This window comes from Perna viridis, chromosome 10, assembly GCF_037379345.1.
Source record: "Perna viridis isolate PV_CMFRI_1.1 ecotype Kerala chromosome 10, ASM3737934v1, whole genome shotgun sequence".
Classification (NCBI taxonomy): domain Eukaryota; kingdom Metazoa; phylum Mollusca; class Bivalvia; order Mytilida; family Mytilidae; genus Perna; species Perna viridis.
Genome location: NC_142454.1, coordinates 9,495,332 through 9,513,898, shown reverse-complemented (window position 1 = coordinate 9,513,898; position 18,567 = coordinate 9,495,332). Strand labels below are relative to the sequence as shown.

The following is an 18,567-nucleotide window of genomic DNA, read 5'->3' as shown; positions in this document are numbered from 1 at the left end:
AATAAACCATGTATACACGACAAATACATAGATATGCTGATGTACTTTTTGAAATATTATTACCGACCAGCTCAATGTTGATTTACATTTTTTAAAATTTTTTTCGGCATTCGATGATACCCTTAGATGTATTTTTCAAAAAAAAACTTGTCTCACTTAACGTTTTGACGTTGTAAAATCGACTATATATAGTCTTTTGAAAGAGAGAATGGCTTATCGAGTTAATCAAAAAGGGTCTACAACATGGAGATATTCTGAGGTATTTTTATGTGTAGATAGGATCTTGTTGTTTGTTTCCTGAGTTTACTTTATTCTTTATTCATCTGTGTTCTTTTAGTATTCCTGTTGTTCACATGAGGTAAAACTACTTCTGATCGGATTTTTTTATTATCATCTAAGCTCCCATTTTATGATCTTCCAACTACATTTACCTATATTCTGTGTGAATGAAACCAAAGCTGGTATTTGTATTACATTCTTTTGATTTCGGCTTTGAATTTTGGATCCCTTGATTACTCTTTGTCTAAACTTCTCCGTATGGCAATCTAACACACCATGATGTTTCTTAACAATCCTGATAGTCGTAAAGGAGGAGTTGTGGACAACGCATGAGACCAAGTTTTCCTGGAAAAATGCCTGAGTTAAAACTTTATTTGTATAATTTTTGTCAAAACATTACTGACTGTATTCACATATCTATGTGGTTATATTACATCCAAAAAAAAAATATTCATTATTCATTATTCATTACAATATTCCAAGCTGCTTAGAAAACAGTTCGGACAGACGGAAAGACAGACACGGTGAAACCTATATACCCACAAACTTCGTTTGCGGGGGTATAAAAACAAAATTATCTGCATCATTTATAAAACCAGTCTTAAGTAGATCAGTATAGTTCTGACGAAGAGTACAACTGGATGCTCTATAAGTTGTTAAAACAAATGTTTTATGCAAAAGTATTAACACTTACCCTCTTCACTTGCAAACCTTAGTATAACGGTACTTTCGTCGTCCAGCCTTCCGATTTCTTCAATATCTGCATTTGCACCCCTTTTTTCTTCGAAATATAACGAAAGAATGCCATCTGAAATTTTTTCTTGGTCAAACTCGCTGATCTCTATCGCAAAGAAATCTTCATATTCCTCTTCTTCAACTGTATGATGTCGGCTACGTGTATCATCGACACTGGTTCCAGAAGAGTAAACTTCAATTATCTTTTGTTCCAGAAGTAAAGGTGACGTTTTAGACTTGGTTATTATTCTTTCGACAACTTTTAAACAAAAATAAAAAGCAAAATCTGAGATATTTTAAAACATTTAAATTTACAAGAAAGTGTCGTCAACAGCTATCATTGGGTACACTTTCTTGATGTTGGTGCCCCATAAAGCGTTAATTGATAATATTGTAACCATAAAACTGTTCAAATGTTGGTTTTTCGGTCAGAATTTTTTAATTCACCTGTTTTCTTCTCATTATGTTAAAAACATAATTTTCAATGAAATCACAACAGTAAATTGTTTCCGAGGATTTTTCGTATACAATTTAAAGCCCTTATTGATTTTTTTTACGGTGAAACAAATATTTCGATTACCGTCATTCTCTTAATAATCGCAATATGGTTTTCCTCGTCATATTCAACATCATCGACTTCTCCTCCTCCAGACTTTCTCTTGTTTTCAAAGAAAAAAGTCAGGCTGTCTTTTGTAGTTGAAGGTGGAATTTTTGTGACTTTAAGTTGTCTACTCATCTTCCTACTTAAAAAAAAACATTACAGACATTGATCTCAAGGAGTGGCACAGATAATCATACTGATTGTGTAGATAAAATATTATTTGTTATTAAATTATTCTAGTGTTTTATAATTGAAATATTCATGTTATGTATAACTTAAACCAGCTTTGTCAGCGCGTTTAAGCGGCCGATGTGGAATTAGCCTTCAATACAAATTTTCTCAAATTCACCTAAAAAAAGTGGGTTCTTATCACGTTTAATGTTCATGCCATGTTAACATAAAGACAAGATCTAATGTTTTGTTCCAAATATTCGTAAACATTAATTGTAGTTTTAACACATGTGTTGCAATTCATGTAATTTTATCATATACACACATTTAAGATATCTATAATTATATAATTTCCATGGATGACTCCTACGTAATACATATCACACCGATATGTTTACCTTGTCTTCAATCAGTAATAGATTGTTTAGTTAGATGAATACATTCTTTGTATTTGTGTTTGCATGCTATATGCAAGCAAGAAAATTAGGGACAAAACCTTATACATCCAGGTCCCATTGATCGATTCAGGTTAAAGTTACATTATTTAATATCAATTTAATCGTCTTGCTTTTTTTATTCTGATTATTCAAAATTTAATTGTAAAACATTATTGCTTTACCATGTGGGGCCGAAATCAGCAATTTGGAAGTTCAACCAAACCTAAATGTATGAAAATAGTCATTGAAAAGACATTATATCATAATGATTATGAATGTCTAATACTTCCCATGGATGACACGGTTAGAAGATTAGAACAATTTTCACTTATCTCCATGTTATGGTATGTAAGGCCAAGAAAACCGACTGGTAAAAATAAAGTCATCCAAACAAAACAAGACATACCAAAAATAAAAATCAAGCTATAAATACAGCAATTCAAATAAATGAAAAATTTGAATTCCAGAAACACACTGATTCAATGATATCCTAATTTTACTGAAATTAATTAAGTTGGAGATATAAAATTGGCTCTTATGAAAAAGCACAGTAAATGTTACACTAAAGGGAACATTCAGAAATAACAAGTACCGTAAAAAATCTTAATAAAGGTGTATATTCATTTATACCTCTTTTTGGTCCTGTGATATTCTGAAATGAAACGTTAAGCTCATCCGGTTTTAAGTCTTCATTATATATTTTGTGTTAAAAAGATGATTCGTCCCAGACAAAACGGAGAAACGACCTTTCAAAACAGTTACGTGTAACAGGTGGTAATGCTGGCAAAAAAAACCTCACACAGGTTTGTTTAAATATTACATAATATTATTTTAACTAAGTTATAAAATCAAACATATTCTAGGAGGAGTTATAAATGTAAAATGGTTATTGTATTCTCGTTTTTCGGAGTCAATTGCACATCCCGTTATATGTTGATTTAATCCTTAAATTATTCTGATCAAATTTGAAAGTAGCACGTGTACAATTGCATTACTTTATTACAGTTTTTATTTTTAAAATTTGCTTTACATAAGTAAGATAAATTCTACGAAGTGATAATTGCACCCGTACTTTCGTAAAATATGTGCCAAAATAGATAAAAATAATTAGCTGTCAACGAAGAAACGAAAGTTGAAATAACTTAAACAAGAAAATCGACCAACAAAACCAAACTAAAATAACTCAATGACTTCTGAGATCGATTTAACATTATTTTATCTAAAGTCATTGCTTGTCATGATAACTTACTAGTAAAATCTGTACTTCTTTGATCTTCATGTATGTATTCCGAAAACAGGCATTAAAATCGACCAATTGTCTGCTCATGCGTGGGCTCTCTTAGTTCTAAACCAGTTCCACGTTCTGAAAACTGTATGTTGTTATTTTCAATAATCTTTTTTTCTTAGAATCACTCAAATCAAAAATGAAGGCAGATATCTCTTTCTACATGTTATCATGCAAGGTTTGCTAAACGAACAATGAAGACTACCAAAGGAGCTTAAAACTAAAAAATATATATATCTTGCACTGTGTATATGAATTGAAATGAGTGTTAACGAATAGTATTCAAAGAAACTTAAGTCTTTTCGGAAATTAGTCTTATTCATACATAAGTTTGGGTCATTTGTACTACGAGCATTTGTTCAATATTTTTCTTTTTGTTTTTATTGTTTTCGTTGTTGCATTTTTGTTACAGGTATAATGCTTGTTGATTCCATCATGGATATTTCAACTGTACCTTATACAATAGCAAAATACAGTGGGATTATGTCATTAACGGTTATCCTAGTGTGAACTTTTAAGAACTAAAAAAAATTCAAGTTTTAATAAAAATATAATAATAATAAGCAGGAAAGCAAGTGAAAAATGACAGTGTTATCAAATTGAAAATTACGATTATTAAATTTTGAAATGAAGTTGCTTTTGCAAAATGGGCACCAATTCATTCTAAATGTGTACACTTTATTTCCGAAAGTATTGTGTAAAAGTGTTTTTAAAAGATGCTGTTATATCAAATTATTTGAATTTGGAAATCAAAAAGACAACTAATTACCTTCTTAGACCTGAACGTTTAAAATCAAATGACAAAGTGATAATTTTAACATATCCATTTTCTTTGGAAATCATTTAATATATCAAGTGTACATTTCAAAGTTGATCCGTAACTGTCGTGCATATGATTTTGTGTCGAAGGCATTAATGTAGAAGTCTGACGATGGTAAAAACTGCATGATTCACCGATACGCTTAACTGATTTTATTTGCTTGTAATGTGACACTGACGGAGTATGCCATGCTTCTGTTTTCACTACCTGATTTTGTAGGAGATTGTATTGCCAGTATGTTAGATCATACTCAAGAGATAAGCCTTTGTTGATGATATTTAATAACCTGCAATTCAGTCGCAATAATTTAGTGCTACCTTCATAATGTTTTTTGTGGCTTGCTGTCTTGTTTTCAGTTTTTTTGAGTAGTTGTATTTTTTTTTCTGTTATCAACGCTGTGCATGTATGTCGTCTCTGTTTTCTGATACACGTTTTGCTCATGCACTTTGATTTTGATGTCATTGAATACTCTTCCTATTTTGTAGGCTTGTAATAGTGGCGACATATTTACTACACTTCATTATACAGTAAAACAGCATAACATATTCAAGACATATGGAAAAGCAATAACGGTCATTTTTTTCATGTTTGTACTTTATACCCTTCAACAGATATGACGAATTAAAGTTTGTTGGGTGTAATAACTTGTGATAACCTGTATTATACAAGTTTGTAGGATATTCAGTATGAGACAAAGTTTGTTGTTTATTATCTCGTTTTGAGGACCGCTTCTGTATCACCAAAGAGTTGATTTCAATTTTTTCTGTTAACAACAGTTCATTTGTAATTACCACTAGTTATTTCAATAAAATCAAGACTTAAATCTTGACAATCATATGTAGATTAAAGTAACAAATAACTTTTGACATATCTGCAGAACAAAAACTTTCGAAGCGTGACATAACATTACAGCATTCTTTTAAGCCTGTGAATAAAGATACGTTTTATTTATGACAATTAAAGTGAAAAACCAACCCCACCCAAAAACAAAACAGTGATTTTATTAAGGAAATTATCACGATAACCAAAAAATGGAAACTAAATTGAATTTCGTGAAAAACGTAAGCTTGAATTCAGAAGTGTAGTTTTACGATTAAAAAAAAACATTAAATGAAAGCAAAATTTTGAAAAATGGGCAAATTTCAGATCTGACAAATTCGGCCATATCTAATTTTTGCCAAGCAACTTCAATTATTATCTTTAAACAATCCCAATTTTGGGGATTTGATACATCGCATCTCCCCAAACAACTAGAGATGAAGGATACTACAGACACTGTGACGTCAGCCTCATATCCTGACCTACACTTAGAAATCGATGGTAAAGGAAAATTATTGAACAAACGTGATGACTTCTCATTCAGAATTGTCAACTTTCACCTGTATGGAGTTTTCATATCACAACTCATACGTTATGCCAAAGCTTGTTGAGTGTTTCTAGGAAAGCCGAGAACGCTTACCCTTCCGGTGCACCTGGTGTATGCTCCCAGTTTTTAGTGAAGTCCGAGTTGCTCATTTACTTTTGTCACTTTGTATGTATAATTTTTGTTATTTTTTTTGTTGTGTTTGTCTATTTTACATGTCTGGTCTTTGTCTCTGGATTACTTTTTTTATATATCCGCTAGAATCTTGGTTCCCTTGATTACCTTTTGAAGAGGGCTATACGCGTAAGAGTACACTGAATTTACATTTAAAATGTCCACTGCTAATAATTTTCGGACTTCCAAAAACAGTTTAAGTAAAAATAATCATAAAATAAAGCGAAAATGTCACAACGCTGATATAACGTTAAAATACAATATCTTTTTTATTTCGTTTTTTGTTTTATTACAATTTATTTTTTATCTATTTGTTTATAGAATTATACTTGATTTAGTGGTGTTACTGAACTCGGAAATCTATATCAGCCGCCTCGAGATCTTAGTAATCACAACAAACACAAATGCACACAATTTTTACCCAAATTGACGTTTCATGTGTCAGAATAAACGTTATTTTATTTGCGACCTTATGTTTTACGTTCGACATCATGAAACGCTTTTGGTGTCGATAACGTGCGCCACGTTCATTACTAAAACAATATATCAGTGCAAGTGTGTTTTAAGGCAGCTTTCGTTGTCTTCGAATAGTATTAATTGTGAATTAAATTTTCTGGAGTAATTTCATTATAATTTGTTAGCAGCACAATATACTTAGTCCACAAGACTTTTAAAAGTTGAGTTAGTTTTACAGGACGTAACAGGGTGTAATAAGATTAAACATTTTGACTAAAATTCTGAGCTTTTGGAAATCAAATTTAGCTTATCTAAAAGATGTAACATCCATGTCTAAAAATAGGAGGCTTTTAATTTTTTTCAATTGTATACAATAACGAATTAATTATAGAATAAAATAAACCCACGTATCTAATTAAAAAATGTTAAAGCAGTTCTATAGTTTTATCTGTCTGAAGGGTAAGGATATGTGAAATATAATGAATAAATGTAATTTTAACGCCTATTTTGATAATGTCGTTACCGCATCCTCTAACAGTTTGTGGCCTGTACTGTAAAATCGTCGTCCCTGTTCTTAATGGGTACGAGCTCTGGAATGGACTAAAAGTAATATGCGTGCACTTGAAACATTCCAACGCTTTATAGTTAATCATATTCACGGCTTCAAAATCTTAATACGTTCAGACATGTGCCAAAGTATGTTAGATATAGAAAAATTACATCTGATTGTGGAAAAAATCCGAAAAAATTTCTTATCAAACACATTTTCGTGTATAGATTATTTCAATTCTTTAAAGATACAGAACGAAAACAATGTGGACAGATACCAGACCTAATTAATATTTTAGCGAAATACTCGAAATACTAATTCTCTCTTAAATTATCTCAAGGGATAAATATTCACAGGTATTTTCCCAACCAAATCTCTGTGTGTGTGTGTGTGTGTGGGGGGGGGGGGTCTTGTGAATGATGCTATAAAATACGAACAAGGGCGGAAGATGATAGAATGAATGCGAAATGGCAGTGACTTCTTCTCCACCTAAGTATTACACGGGGAAGAAAATCATCAGTTGGTACTATGTTACATGGATTCTTTAACGTGCAAGGAACGTGGCATCTTTCCCAACATGGTGCACCACTATGGTTTGTGGTCAGTTTTTCCGTATTATAACCTGACAACCCCAGCGTGTAACTTCGCTAGACACAGTGGAAGGCTCAAAATTGCTAACCAAATTGCTAAACTATGGGTTGATCAGATGGACAGTGTACTTTACGTGAAAACCCAGCACAATATATTTTGTGTCACCAAATAATCTAAGTAAAATACTATTATCCCATCGGCATTTGCAATATGGTTGTCTATAGGAAATTTTGGGAGTATGTTTTGCTAATAGACATTAATTTTCAACCATCACTGTGAGATTTTGCTTGTTTTATACTCGAAATTGTAAACACTGTGATGACTATTAACTGTCTAGAAGTTTTAAATGAATGCTTTTCATTTATGAATTATTTTAAAGTATAACAAGTTTATACTTTAATCTTCTATAGTGTTACAATACTTTGGATATTTCTATATTAACTTGATGTAATTAGTCTTTGAATTTATTTACTTCCATTGATGTCAATCTCCTATACGAGGAAATAAGTATGATTACCAGGTCCGTCACTAGGGTTTTTTGACCATGTTTAATGTCGTGTAATCGAAGATAAACACATAAAAATACCAATCACACACATATATATATATTGCTAATTTCGATATGCTGTACACGTGTTTCAAGGAGTAACTTGTCATCAGCAGTATTAAAATCAACTATTTAGGGAGATATAAATCCAAACATTAATTGAATACAAGAAGTACTCAAAACCATCACTATCGAAACAGGTTCTATCATGAGCTATATAAGGAATGAATTAAGCCTCAGTATGTTTAAATATTTTGAAATTATAACGTTTCATTTTCAATGTAATACACGTGCGTGAAAAAGTGGTTTCTGTCAATGGAAACGACTATACTGCCAAAATGATAAACCCGAAATCATTTGATATATTAAAATACTATGAAGAATAAGCATTATCTATTTTTAAAATAAGTTAGTTTGGTGAACAATTTTGTGCAACATGCAAAAACAAATGCAGGAAAAGTTCGTCATGATGAAAGGTTTACATCTTCAAAATTTGTATGTGAGGGAAGATTCTAACGGTATTCAAATTAAAACAATCAAAGGATAACGATATCGACTAGATAAAAAATAGGTGCACAAGCAAAGTACCTAAAGTAACCAAAATAACACGTACAAAGAAACGACAGTAAATAGGCAACCCGGGCTTCACTAAAAACTGATAGTAAGGATTCACCAGTTTCTTATACAGCTTTTTTATTAACACCTGTCAAGTTGATCAATGTCATGTCCGGGTAGAAGAATAAGGAAAGGAAATCTATGACATGATTAGCAAATTTGCTTTCATTGTGCAGATTATACGCCACAGCGATCTACAAGTTCATGATGCGAACATAAAAACTTTTGTAGTTAGATGTATGACTTTGATCTTGTAATAACACAACCATGTTCCATATTGTAGTAAGTATATACGACACAAAGACACACTTGGTTTCGTTTCGGCAAGCTCAGACAATACCTGGTAATTGAGCGATAATCAAGTGATATGAAATTGAAAACGCCATAGTCAGGTGCTGAGGGATGTTGCCACAGTTGAAAGGAAAGTTGACGATACCGAATGAAAATTAGATATCGCTTTTGTCGTATAGATTTCTCACGAGTTTTTCCTTTCAATCGATCTCCAAGAGAAGGGCAAGATATGAGGCAGACTTCATGGCGTCTGTAGTGCCCTGTGTTTTGTGGACAGGCGCATGAAATCTGCAGTGGGGTTAAACTAGTTCTACATGTATAAGGCCTTAACCACCCCTTTAATGTAAGATCAAAGATGAATTGAAACAACAAACACACTAAAAAATTCATTCAATAATACATCCAATTCTCTCCACGGAATACCTAAACATAAACCATATGGTCAAAAGAGATACCTACTTTAAGGACGCTCGCAGTTACTGAAAGCTAGCTCAGAGCAAATTTAAAAAATGGCATCTTAACTACCAGCATTAGAAATAAACGGTCACCAAAATTCTAGTGGGCTGATCCATCAATTGGGAGCCGGAATTTCGCGACGAAATTTTTCACAATTATTCGATATACCCGTAGTCAATACAGGGCTTCCCAGAGCTCAGCATGATACGACTGCAAAGGTTGCACCCTGAACGATTGGGGCAAGTGTAGACACAATTTTAGTTTTTGACAAACTTAAGCATAGGGACTTACAGTTCATTATGGACATAACAGCTGGTTTGGACACAAAATAGCATGAAATTAGAAATTTAATTATACATTTTCTTTGTCCTCTTATTACTCGAAAGCAGTAAGATATATCTGAAAACTGATTGAAAAACACAGGCAGGGACTTTCATAAAAATTCTAATAAAAAAATTTGGAAATCGCTGTCAATTTATTGGGATGGGGGGCCCCTTCGACACCTTATTACTCAAAGCAGTAAGATATATATAAAATCTGATTGGAAAACATTGGCAAGCAAGAAACAAATTAAACAAAAATTCAAAATTTGGACCAAAATTATTATTTTTTTTTGGCATGGTCCAATTTTTTACCCCTGTAAGATAAGCAAAAATTGTAAAAAAAAAAAATTAAAACAGAACATCAGTAGGAACATATTGACATTTGAATCATAAAAATAGGATCAACAATAAGGAACAATGTGTTCAAATTTTAAAAAAATTGGATAAGTTTTACTCAAGTTGTTATAAATAGACCAAAGTTTACAGAAGCCTATGACGACAATGACGCTGATACCAGCAACATGGTGATACCATTATACACCGAAATTTTTTTGCAGTCATATAAAAATGGCTGTCTCACAAGACAAGAAGTTGACATCAAAAAGAACCAAAAATCAGTAACAACTTATGCACCATCTATATAAAGCCACACACGAAGTTTGAAATTAATCCATCCATTTGAAGCTGAAATTTTTCTCTATCATTCCTTAAATTAAAAAGTCGCCAAGTCCCACAAGACAGGAAGTTGATAAAGTACAGCATCAAAAAAATCACTTACAATCTATGGCCCATCAATGTCAAGCCACACCAAATTTAACAGATGAGATGATATCAATATACAACCTACTTGTTGAGTTGTGGTCAAAATTGTGATGGACAGGAGATGAAGTATTGGTCTTTATACATGAACATTTACATAAGATGTCTATAAATTTCATCAATATTCATTGAGAAGTTTAGAAGGAGTCATGCTTTCAAGCTAAACAATTCCTATGTACATCTTGTTCATCAATCATCAATATTATCATGGTGACTTAACTTCCTAAAAAAATTACAAAAAAAAATTAATGACTAACAGCTCATGAGAATATTTACTCCAGTTTTAATTATGGTGGGTAAACTAAATATCTGTTCAGACAACTAGAGGCTCTAAAGAGCCTGATTGCCCCCCTGGCTTGATACATCACATTCTAATTTTTGTAAAAGCGGCCATATTTTTTCTTGTATACCTAAGGAACAGTAGTATTCTTTCATTGAATTCTGTGCAGTAGTGTCTGAGTAGAAAATTTTTGAAAGTTATAATATTTAAAATAGAGAAAAAAAAATTAATAAGGGCAATAACTCTAACAAGGCTAAACAGATTGTCACGAAAATTGAACCACACAAAGATCCCATCATGCTGAACAGGAAGCAAATCATGTCTGCAATTTACTTGAAAACATTCTGCCCTGTAAAACTTAGAAAAAATGTAGCACTACTTTTTAATGAATGAATAAGATGAACCAGTATAGTCTCCCCTCTAATGATTAAGAATGTAGTGTACCACTAGTAGTTTAAAACAATATATCACTATAATCAGGCAATACGTCTATACTTTTATTGTAAAATGGCATGAACTGAGAATAAGTAACATATTTTAAGAAAACATCAAATGACAGTCAACATTTAAGTCACAAAAACTTGTCTGCTTTCTCTAAGATAACACTAATGTCCATATCTGAAAGTAAAATAGTATGGATTATAGTATGGGAAAAAAATAACCCAGAATGAAACAATGTGGTAACTTTTTCCTAGACTAAGTAAATAATTTGACTATATGCACCAAGTCTACACAGGAAATAAGGCAACATTAAATATTTCTAAACATAGAGTAACTTGTTAAGAACTGGTGTTTAAATACTTGTATGTGATATTTTATCATATAAAACTGCATTAAGCTACACTTTAAAATATTTCTTCACAAATGATATTTATACATGTTTTCCATGGGTACTTTTTCCATAGGTTTTTATAATATTTCGCAATTCTCATGTTGATCCTTAACACGTGAAAACAAAGTTTTCCAAAATTATGGAAACATACTTGTATTTTGCAATTTTCCATTGTAAATCTATGCATCACTAACTAAATGTACATTTGAAAAGGTTTATACATATATTAAAGGCATAGGAACAGTACCTAGACTGAATATTATATACATGTACATTTTGTGATCACTTCTAACCTCTCTTCCAGTCTGTCAGGGTTTGCTGTCATGGAACAGTTCCAAACTGTCAGAAACTGTTCAGACTCATGACACCCCTTTAAAGACTCTGTCACTGTTTTAGGACGAAATCTGTCATGGGGTGGTGACACTCTCTGTCAGGAACTGTTCTAGGTAGAACTATTCTGTTTGATGTCATTCTGAAGAGTTTCTACCTAGAACAGCTCCCGACAGATTACTATACTACTCATCTGAATAATCATTTAGGACTGTCTCGGTTTACTTTCATATTTATAATAAAATTGTTTTTTTTTATAGGACTTGCAATTTCTATTTTACATCACATAGAAAAGATTTATTGCTGTATTCTTCTATTTTAAATAATTTTCATTAGTTTCATTTAATGACAGTTTAGAACAGCTTATTGTATTTCATTATCATGACCCAGGACAGCCTTTGTCAGACCCTGTTAGGATTTCTGTTCTATCTGCTGTCATAGAACAGTTTTCCTGACAGATTGTGACAGAATTTATTAGAGGTTAGAAGTGATCACAACTACACATGATTTTATACACTTCTAGTACCTCATTAGTATTCCTGTCTACTTGTATTTTTTTCTGGAATTAACTTTTTTCAACCCACCACAGTAATCATGCTTGTACTAGGCAAGCAACCATTGCTTTACTATATTCTGATATGAACATGACAAATAACTACTTCCACAAATAATATGAAATAATTTAACATCATAGATTTACTTACTTCTGAAATTCCCATTCTCTGTTATCTAATGGACAGACTTGACGTGTCTTCAGCCATCTGGATATACAGTGGAAGTGAAAGGCGTGCTGTAATACAAGTATATAAATAAAGTTTATAACAGTACATGCACTGGGAAAACACATAAAATAATAAGTCCATATTAAAACTGGTATGTTCTGTCTTAAAATCATGCACAAGTTACACTCCTATGTCCTCTCACTCATAAATCAGCAAAAATTATCTTTAAAAAGCTAGACGTTATTAATGGGACATTTTAATAATCATAGCTGGAGAATTTTGAATGGTTAAAAAGTATAATGTGAACAAATTTTCGTAACAGAATCATTTAAAATCAGCTGTAAAATTTCTACAGAACCAAACTTTCACGGACACTTTCATTTCTGAAAACATCGTTTTAAGGCAGTCTTCAGGGTTTCCAACCAAAAATTTAAAATATGATGGCAAATCCTGGAATAATTTGGGAAATAATCTAAAGATTTTTTGTCTTGAAGAGAATGGGAATCCTGCATACATGTATAATATGAAGTGTTTTGATTTTTTACTTTTCAAGTGACAATAAAGAAAGCTTATTTTTGTGTGCGAGTGTGATAAATGAGTTTTAACCCCTAAAATGCCTGTTTTTGACAAGTTACTTTTTTGAAAATTTAATGATTAACATCTTAGTCTACAGAGCACTTAATAATGTACACCTTATGCTTAATTTAGTTACATTTCACCCCAGTCTACAGAATAAATGTACATGTACTTTAGCTTACAATGTTACATTACATAAACCCTAAGATATAATTTATATAAACTTACACAATGTACATTTTGTACATGTGTATGTACTTGTACATTACATACATGTACAATAATGTGGCTTCACAATACGTACATTACATACACCCCAAGCTACAGTACATTCCTCACTAGTAGCTGAAGCCTGGTTTGCTTGACACTCTATACATAGGTCCATGATGTGATTTCTGCAGATAGCACAATTATCTACTACAATATCTGTAAAGACAATGGATTGGTACAGACCATATTGATGACACAAAAATGTGCATATACATTGTGTTTTATGCAATAATTACAAATTAAGTTTGCCAGCACACTCTACAGGACCATAATTAGTTCAATTTGATTTACATGTATGTTTATTGTATTCTGTATTGTTTTCACAACTTTACAAACAATAGAAAAATTTCAATGAAACTGACGGTGAATAAAAAAACCTACATGTACATATACTGTTTATTTGAAAGCTGGTAGTCCTAGGAAATACGTGTACATGTACAGTATGTGTATTAATTGCTAATAGCTATTGGTGAAACAATGCTGTGACCTCCAGCGTACAATGTACATTAGGGAACAATGGAACATACTTAAATCTCTTACAATCTTCATTAAAAAAGGCAAGGAATCCTAAATTACTGACTAAGCTTAATACTGTGAAAAAACTCACCCCATGCCCATAAAGCAACTGCATTCCACTAAAAAAAGAAATAATAATGATAACTATTATATATCTCCACTTCTTTCTTGATTGTTAGAACAATCCAATACACAGACAGCAGAAACTGATAAACTAGTGCCACACCAAGCAGTGTTCCTGCTAGGATTTCAAAAGGGCAGGGTGCAGGTCCTGAAAAAGGGCACTTTGACGCATTGTTGAATATTCAAAAAGGGCATGTTGGGGGGAATAAGGTTTCAAATACTAATAGGATAATTAATCGGAAAGAGTGAATAACCCAAATATTATCGTGAGTGCCAAAACGAGTGTGTGGAACTATTTCCGCGTACAAGTTACATTTGTAAAGCCTCAAATGATCTCGGTACAAGTGATAATATTTGGTTATTCACAATAACCAATTGATTATCCTATTTATTATATAGATTTTCTCCATTATTTATCGATATTTTCAATATGAACTTTGAATTCTGTGATTGGCAGATTGATATCAAAGTTGTGAAATTTTAACAGGAGAAAGTGCAAGAGTGAAATCACTGAATTTATTTCACAGTGTGAATTATCAAAATTTATTACATTGGAAACATTCGATAAAACACTGCTATTTATATAATAAAGTAGTACATGTATAGTAACATTTCCCTGATTTGACCTGAGAAAACACTCTCTAACTCTGTTTGACTAAGAGGCAGCATACATGTACATGTACATTGTAGCAGCTGTACTCATTGGATGTACATGTATAATGGTATTATTTTCTTGACTTTCATTAGGCATTAATTTCTAATTAGTTGCAACTGTTGTTCAGAAAAAAAAGATTGGAAGGCCATCTGAATTGGCCATTTTTCTGCTGACCATATCAATATGTAAAATGAATTAATAAATAGTTTGCAAATGCCCATTTTCTAGCGGTTTCCTCCCAACCTAGTTTTACTGTTTTGAGGAAACAGTATCATCTTCAGACATTACACCTTTTTATGGGAGACTGCCCTCTTTGTGGCTTTGCAGTAAAGATTACATAAATTATCAAATTCAAGTAAAGCTTGTTCAACTCCTTCTGTACATGTAATACATGTATGTACCATTAGGTAATATGTTTCGTGATATGTAACATATATGGTTGATTGTTGCTACCAAATTTCCAAAATTGTTTAAAATTTATGAAATAGTATTTGTTACACTTACTTGTACATGTATTGCAAGCAAAACTTTTGACAACTACATGTACATGTATACTGTACCATTGAAAATACAGAAAAATGCTTAAAAGAATGAAAATAAGAAGGGAGGTGTATGTAACTGACATTTTGAATAAATACAAACATGTGCAATTTTTAATTTATTTTACACAAGTTTTTCTACAAAATTAAGACCTGTTCAATCAACAGTATGTGTAGGATTAATTGTGCTGTAGAAATTTATCATCAACAAATGATTAGATTGGCTGTCCATAAAATGTTGGTAGATCTTTCTACTTGCTCATTGATAACCCTGATCAGCTGATCGCTCCCTACTGATTATTTATCTTTCTATACAGACAGCAGTTAACACCTTTTCAGTCAGATTTATGGTTCTTTTATTTAGTATTAGTTATTTTAATTATTTCCAATCATTTCCAGCATGTTATCGGCATGGTAAACAAGTAGAATATTAATGACGATGCACATACATGTATATTGTATACAAAAATGGCAGATCATTACGAAACAGCAAAATAAATGATTCATTTTCATAAGCAAAAACATTAAACTTTGAAAAAGAAAAGAGTATTGTGAAAAGGGCAAAGGGCGTCACTTGGAAGAAGCAGGCGGACTGCTCTCATAAATTGGCCTAGCTGGAACACTACCAAGGATACAAGAAAAACTTTTACAATTGATACATCATTCTGACCTCAACCCAAGAAATCAATATACAAATAAGAATGAAGAGGGCTACAGAGTCAGTAAGCCCTTTATGGTTTCAGTTTTAGCTATTTTCTGATTTGACTGCCTATCAGTGCAACAAATTTCATTCTTGAAAATCAAATTTTTTTACCTCACCTTGGGATGTCAGAGTATAATTCATCTGTGCATATGGTGATCGTTGTTGCTATCATTTGTATGTAACTGTTGGGATGCAGAATACCTTAAGCATTTTCTTCGATATTTTAGTGCATCTCTCGAATGCATACATTTTAAAAGCATTTTTTAAAAGATCTTTTGAAGGGATTTTAAGCTTTAACTTAAATGAGCTGTTGCTCAATGCAAAAGTTTTCTTTTTATATTTTTAACATTGGTTATTCATGTACTTTCCAAGATGAACTTATATCTTTTTATTATATTCAAGGAAGGTATTGATACAATGTACATTAACTCTGATCTGATATACATGTGTAACATGATTCAAATACAAAATGTATTTAGTAAATAGCGTTTGATCCAAGAACCAATTAAGCATTACATGTACATATGTATATCCATTTAAGCATTATATCTGTCCTTTGCTTCATTTTTCTATAGGATTTATTTTACTGCAAATCATTCTTTGACAAAGATTTGCAGGTTGTTTAATCATTGGTTCTACATTAATTCTGTTATTCCTTAAATATTCCTTCACTTCTCAAACTGCTGAAATTAATGCAAAACAACATTTTTTACTCTTATAAAACTATTTCATTACAAAGGAAACATGTTAATAATGATTAATACATATACATTTACATGTATAATGATGAGTCAAATGCAAATTAAATTACTTGACTGATTGCATATCAAAAACCATGGCCCAAAAACAACTATGGCCAAGATGGACTTTCGCCGAAAAGTATTGTGGCTGAGATGTTTATCCCTTTTGGGATTCAGTGTCCAGAGCTGTGGCGGTCAAATAAAAAAAAAGCTCCGGACCGGACACTGAACCCCAAAAGGGATTAGCCAAGATGTCTACAATAACCATGGTCATGCCTCATGGAAAGCAAAGTCAGGAAATAGCTATAGACACTGAATCTCTTCAGGAGTAACAGGGACAGTGGAATTCCTCTGTATATTCAAATATAAAACTGATTATCTATATCTCTTACAGAAATGACCTTTTTAATTTTGTCAATAATAATTTGGCCATATATGATTTATAAATAGAAATATGATTCATAAACGTTAAATTTTTGAAATACTACTCAATGTACAAGTGAAAATTCTCATTAACAAGCTTCTCTTCTCACCTTCTTCACTTCAAATCTCTTCTTTCCTGCCTTATCGGTTCCTAAACCAGACGACTCCCCGATTTCCCCATCATCGACATCCATAGCAGCAGCCATTTTTAAGAAACAAATTTTTGAATCGGGGGTCTTCTTCTGCTTTATGGATTTGTATGAAGGTGTTCCGAAAAATAAATTTTATAGAATAACGAATGGAACGAAAATTTCTAGATTATCATTTCGACCTTTTTTAATATCGGACCTTTTCACTAGCGTTCGAACATCGGAAACGGCTAGGAAATAAATGAATATTTTCTCTTAACCGATCACCACTTTTTTTAAATTCGTATACTGATATGTTAGTTTATTGAGGGAATGTATCTAGTTTTTGAACTGCTTATTCGAAATAGCGTTTGGACCAAGTTCCACTTTTTATTAACCCTCCATGGTAACATGAAAGTGTAAATTGCCGGAAATGTATGTAATGAAATGTTCCAGCTTTGTTCAGGGCACAAGGATTAACGTAGCAATAAATAAATAAATTAATAAATAAAAAAACTCCACAAAAATGTTCAAAATGTAAAATGTTCAAAAGCCCAAAAGCCTATTTCACCAAGTTATACCAGGTTAAAGCTATAATTGAGTAATCCTTCTACATTGTAAATAAAAGATAACTCATATCGTAGGTAAAACAATGCAAATCTTCCTAATTTAGACATAATTGCAATATTGGAAGTTTTAATACTGACTCTGAAGATGTCTTTGCATAATTATCTATGCTAGTATTAGAATTGTTTGCAATGTTGTTTTCAAAAATGTTTTCTAGTCGGTTGATTGTATCTCTTTTGTATGCTGCAGAGTCTGCAACCCAATATTTCTTGATCATATAATGTTATACATCTATCATACAGATGTGGTTTTGTGCTTTACTTGGATCGGTATCGTATAAAAATAAGCTTTTAAGGGCATCTTAAGAATCTACTCCGTGGCAATCCACTGGCTCGATGTTATGTCGTATTTTGTGTGGTCGGAGCGGGGCGGAGAGGTCGAGGGCATGGCATGGCTCCTCCAGATGTCGACTGCCTCCCCGTCCGACACGTTAATATGACCTCTATATTTTCGAGTGACATATTTTGTTGTTTGTTGTTTGGGGAGAATTCGCTCGTGGTAGAGTCTTGGTGGAGTGGTGGTGTTTTCTTGCTATGTCTGGCATACGTGTATTTTTGTTCTGTGTCCGTGGCCCATCGGACACTGCATGC

The 18,567-nt window shown here is 32.3% G+C and overlaps 2 protein-coding genes across 3 annotated transcripts in view; both read right to left on the bottom strand.

The window, feature by feature from the left end:
* The window catches only part of LOC148604445 (uncharacterized), a 35,393-nt gene extending 31,841 nt beyond the window's left edge, over nucleotides 1–3,552 (bottom strand). Inside the window, exons 1-3 of one of the 2 annotated variants that reach the window (XM_088551158.1) lie at nucleotides 3,473–3,535; nucleotides 1,595–1,757; nucleotides 974–1,273 (exon numbers count right to left, since the gene is read on the bottom strand). The gene's annotated coding sequence lies outside the window, so the exon portion shown is untranslated. Of the gene's footprint in view, nucleotides 1–973; nucleotides 1,274–1,594; nucleotides 1,758–3,472 lie in introns of both variants that reach the window. The other variant, XM_088551159.1, reaches the window with a different exon arrangement.
* Nucleotides 3,553–11,277: 7,725 nt separating this feature from the next.
* On the bottom strand, nucleotides 11,278–17,490 carry LOC148604444 (E3 ubiquitin-protein ligase RBX1). The gene is made up of 5 exons (XM_088549664.1): nucleotides 17,333–17,490; nucleotides 14,131–14,158; nucleotides 13,558–13,679; nucleotides 12,660–12,745; nucleotides 11,278–11,411 (listed from the first exon to the last, which is right to left on the bottom strand). The coding sequence occupies exons 1-5, from the start codon at nucleotides 17,426–17,428 to the stop codon at nucleotides 11,399–11,401; spliced, it is 345 nt and encodes a 114-aa protein (XP_088405790.1). The 5' UTR covers nucleotides 17,429–17,490; the 3' UTR covers nucleotides 11,278–11,398.
* Nucleotides 17,491–18,567: the final 1,077 nt, after the last annotated feature.

Excerpts from the sequence above, each read along its gene's own strand:
- LOC148604444 (XM_088549664.1), bottom strand. The coding sequence starts at position 17,428 with ATGGCTGCTGCTATGGATGTCGATGATGGGGAAATCGGGGAGTCGTCT. Across the intron at positions 14,159-17,332 it reads AGAGATTTGAAGTGAAGAAG|TGGAATGCAGTTGCTTTATG; the intron begins GTGAGAAGAGAA and ends TTCTTTTTTTAG. Across the intron at positions 13,680-14,130 it reads AGTTGCTTTATGGGCATGGG|ATATTGTAGTAGATAATTGT; the intron begins GTGAGTTTTTTC and ends TTGTCTTTACAG.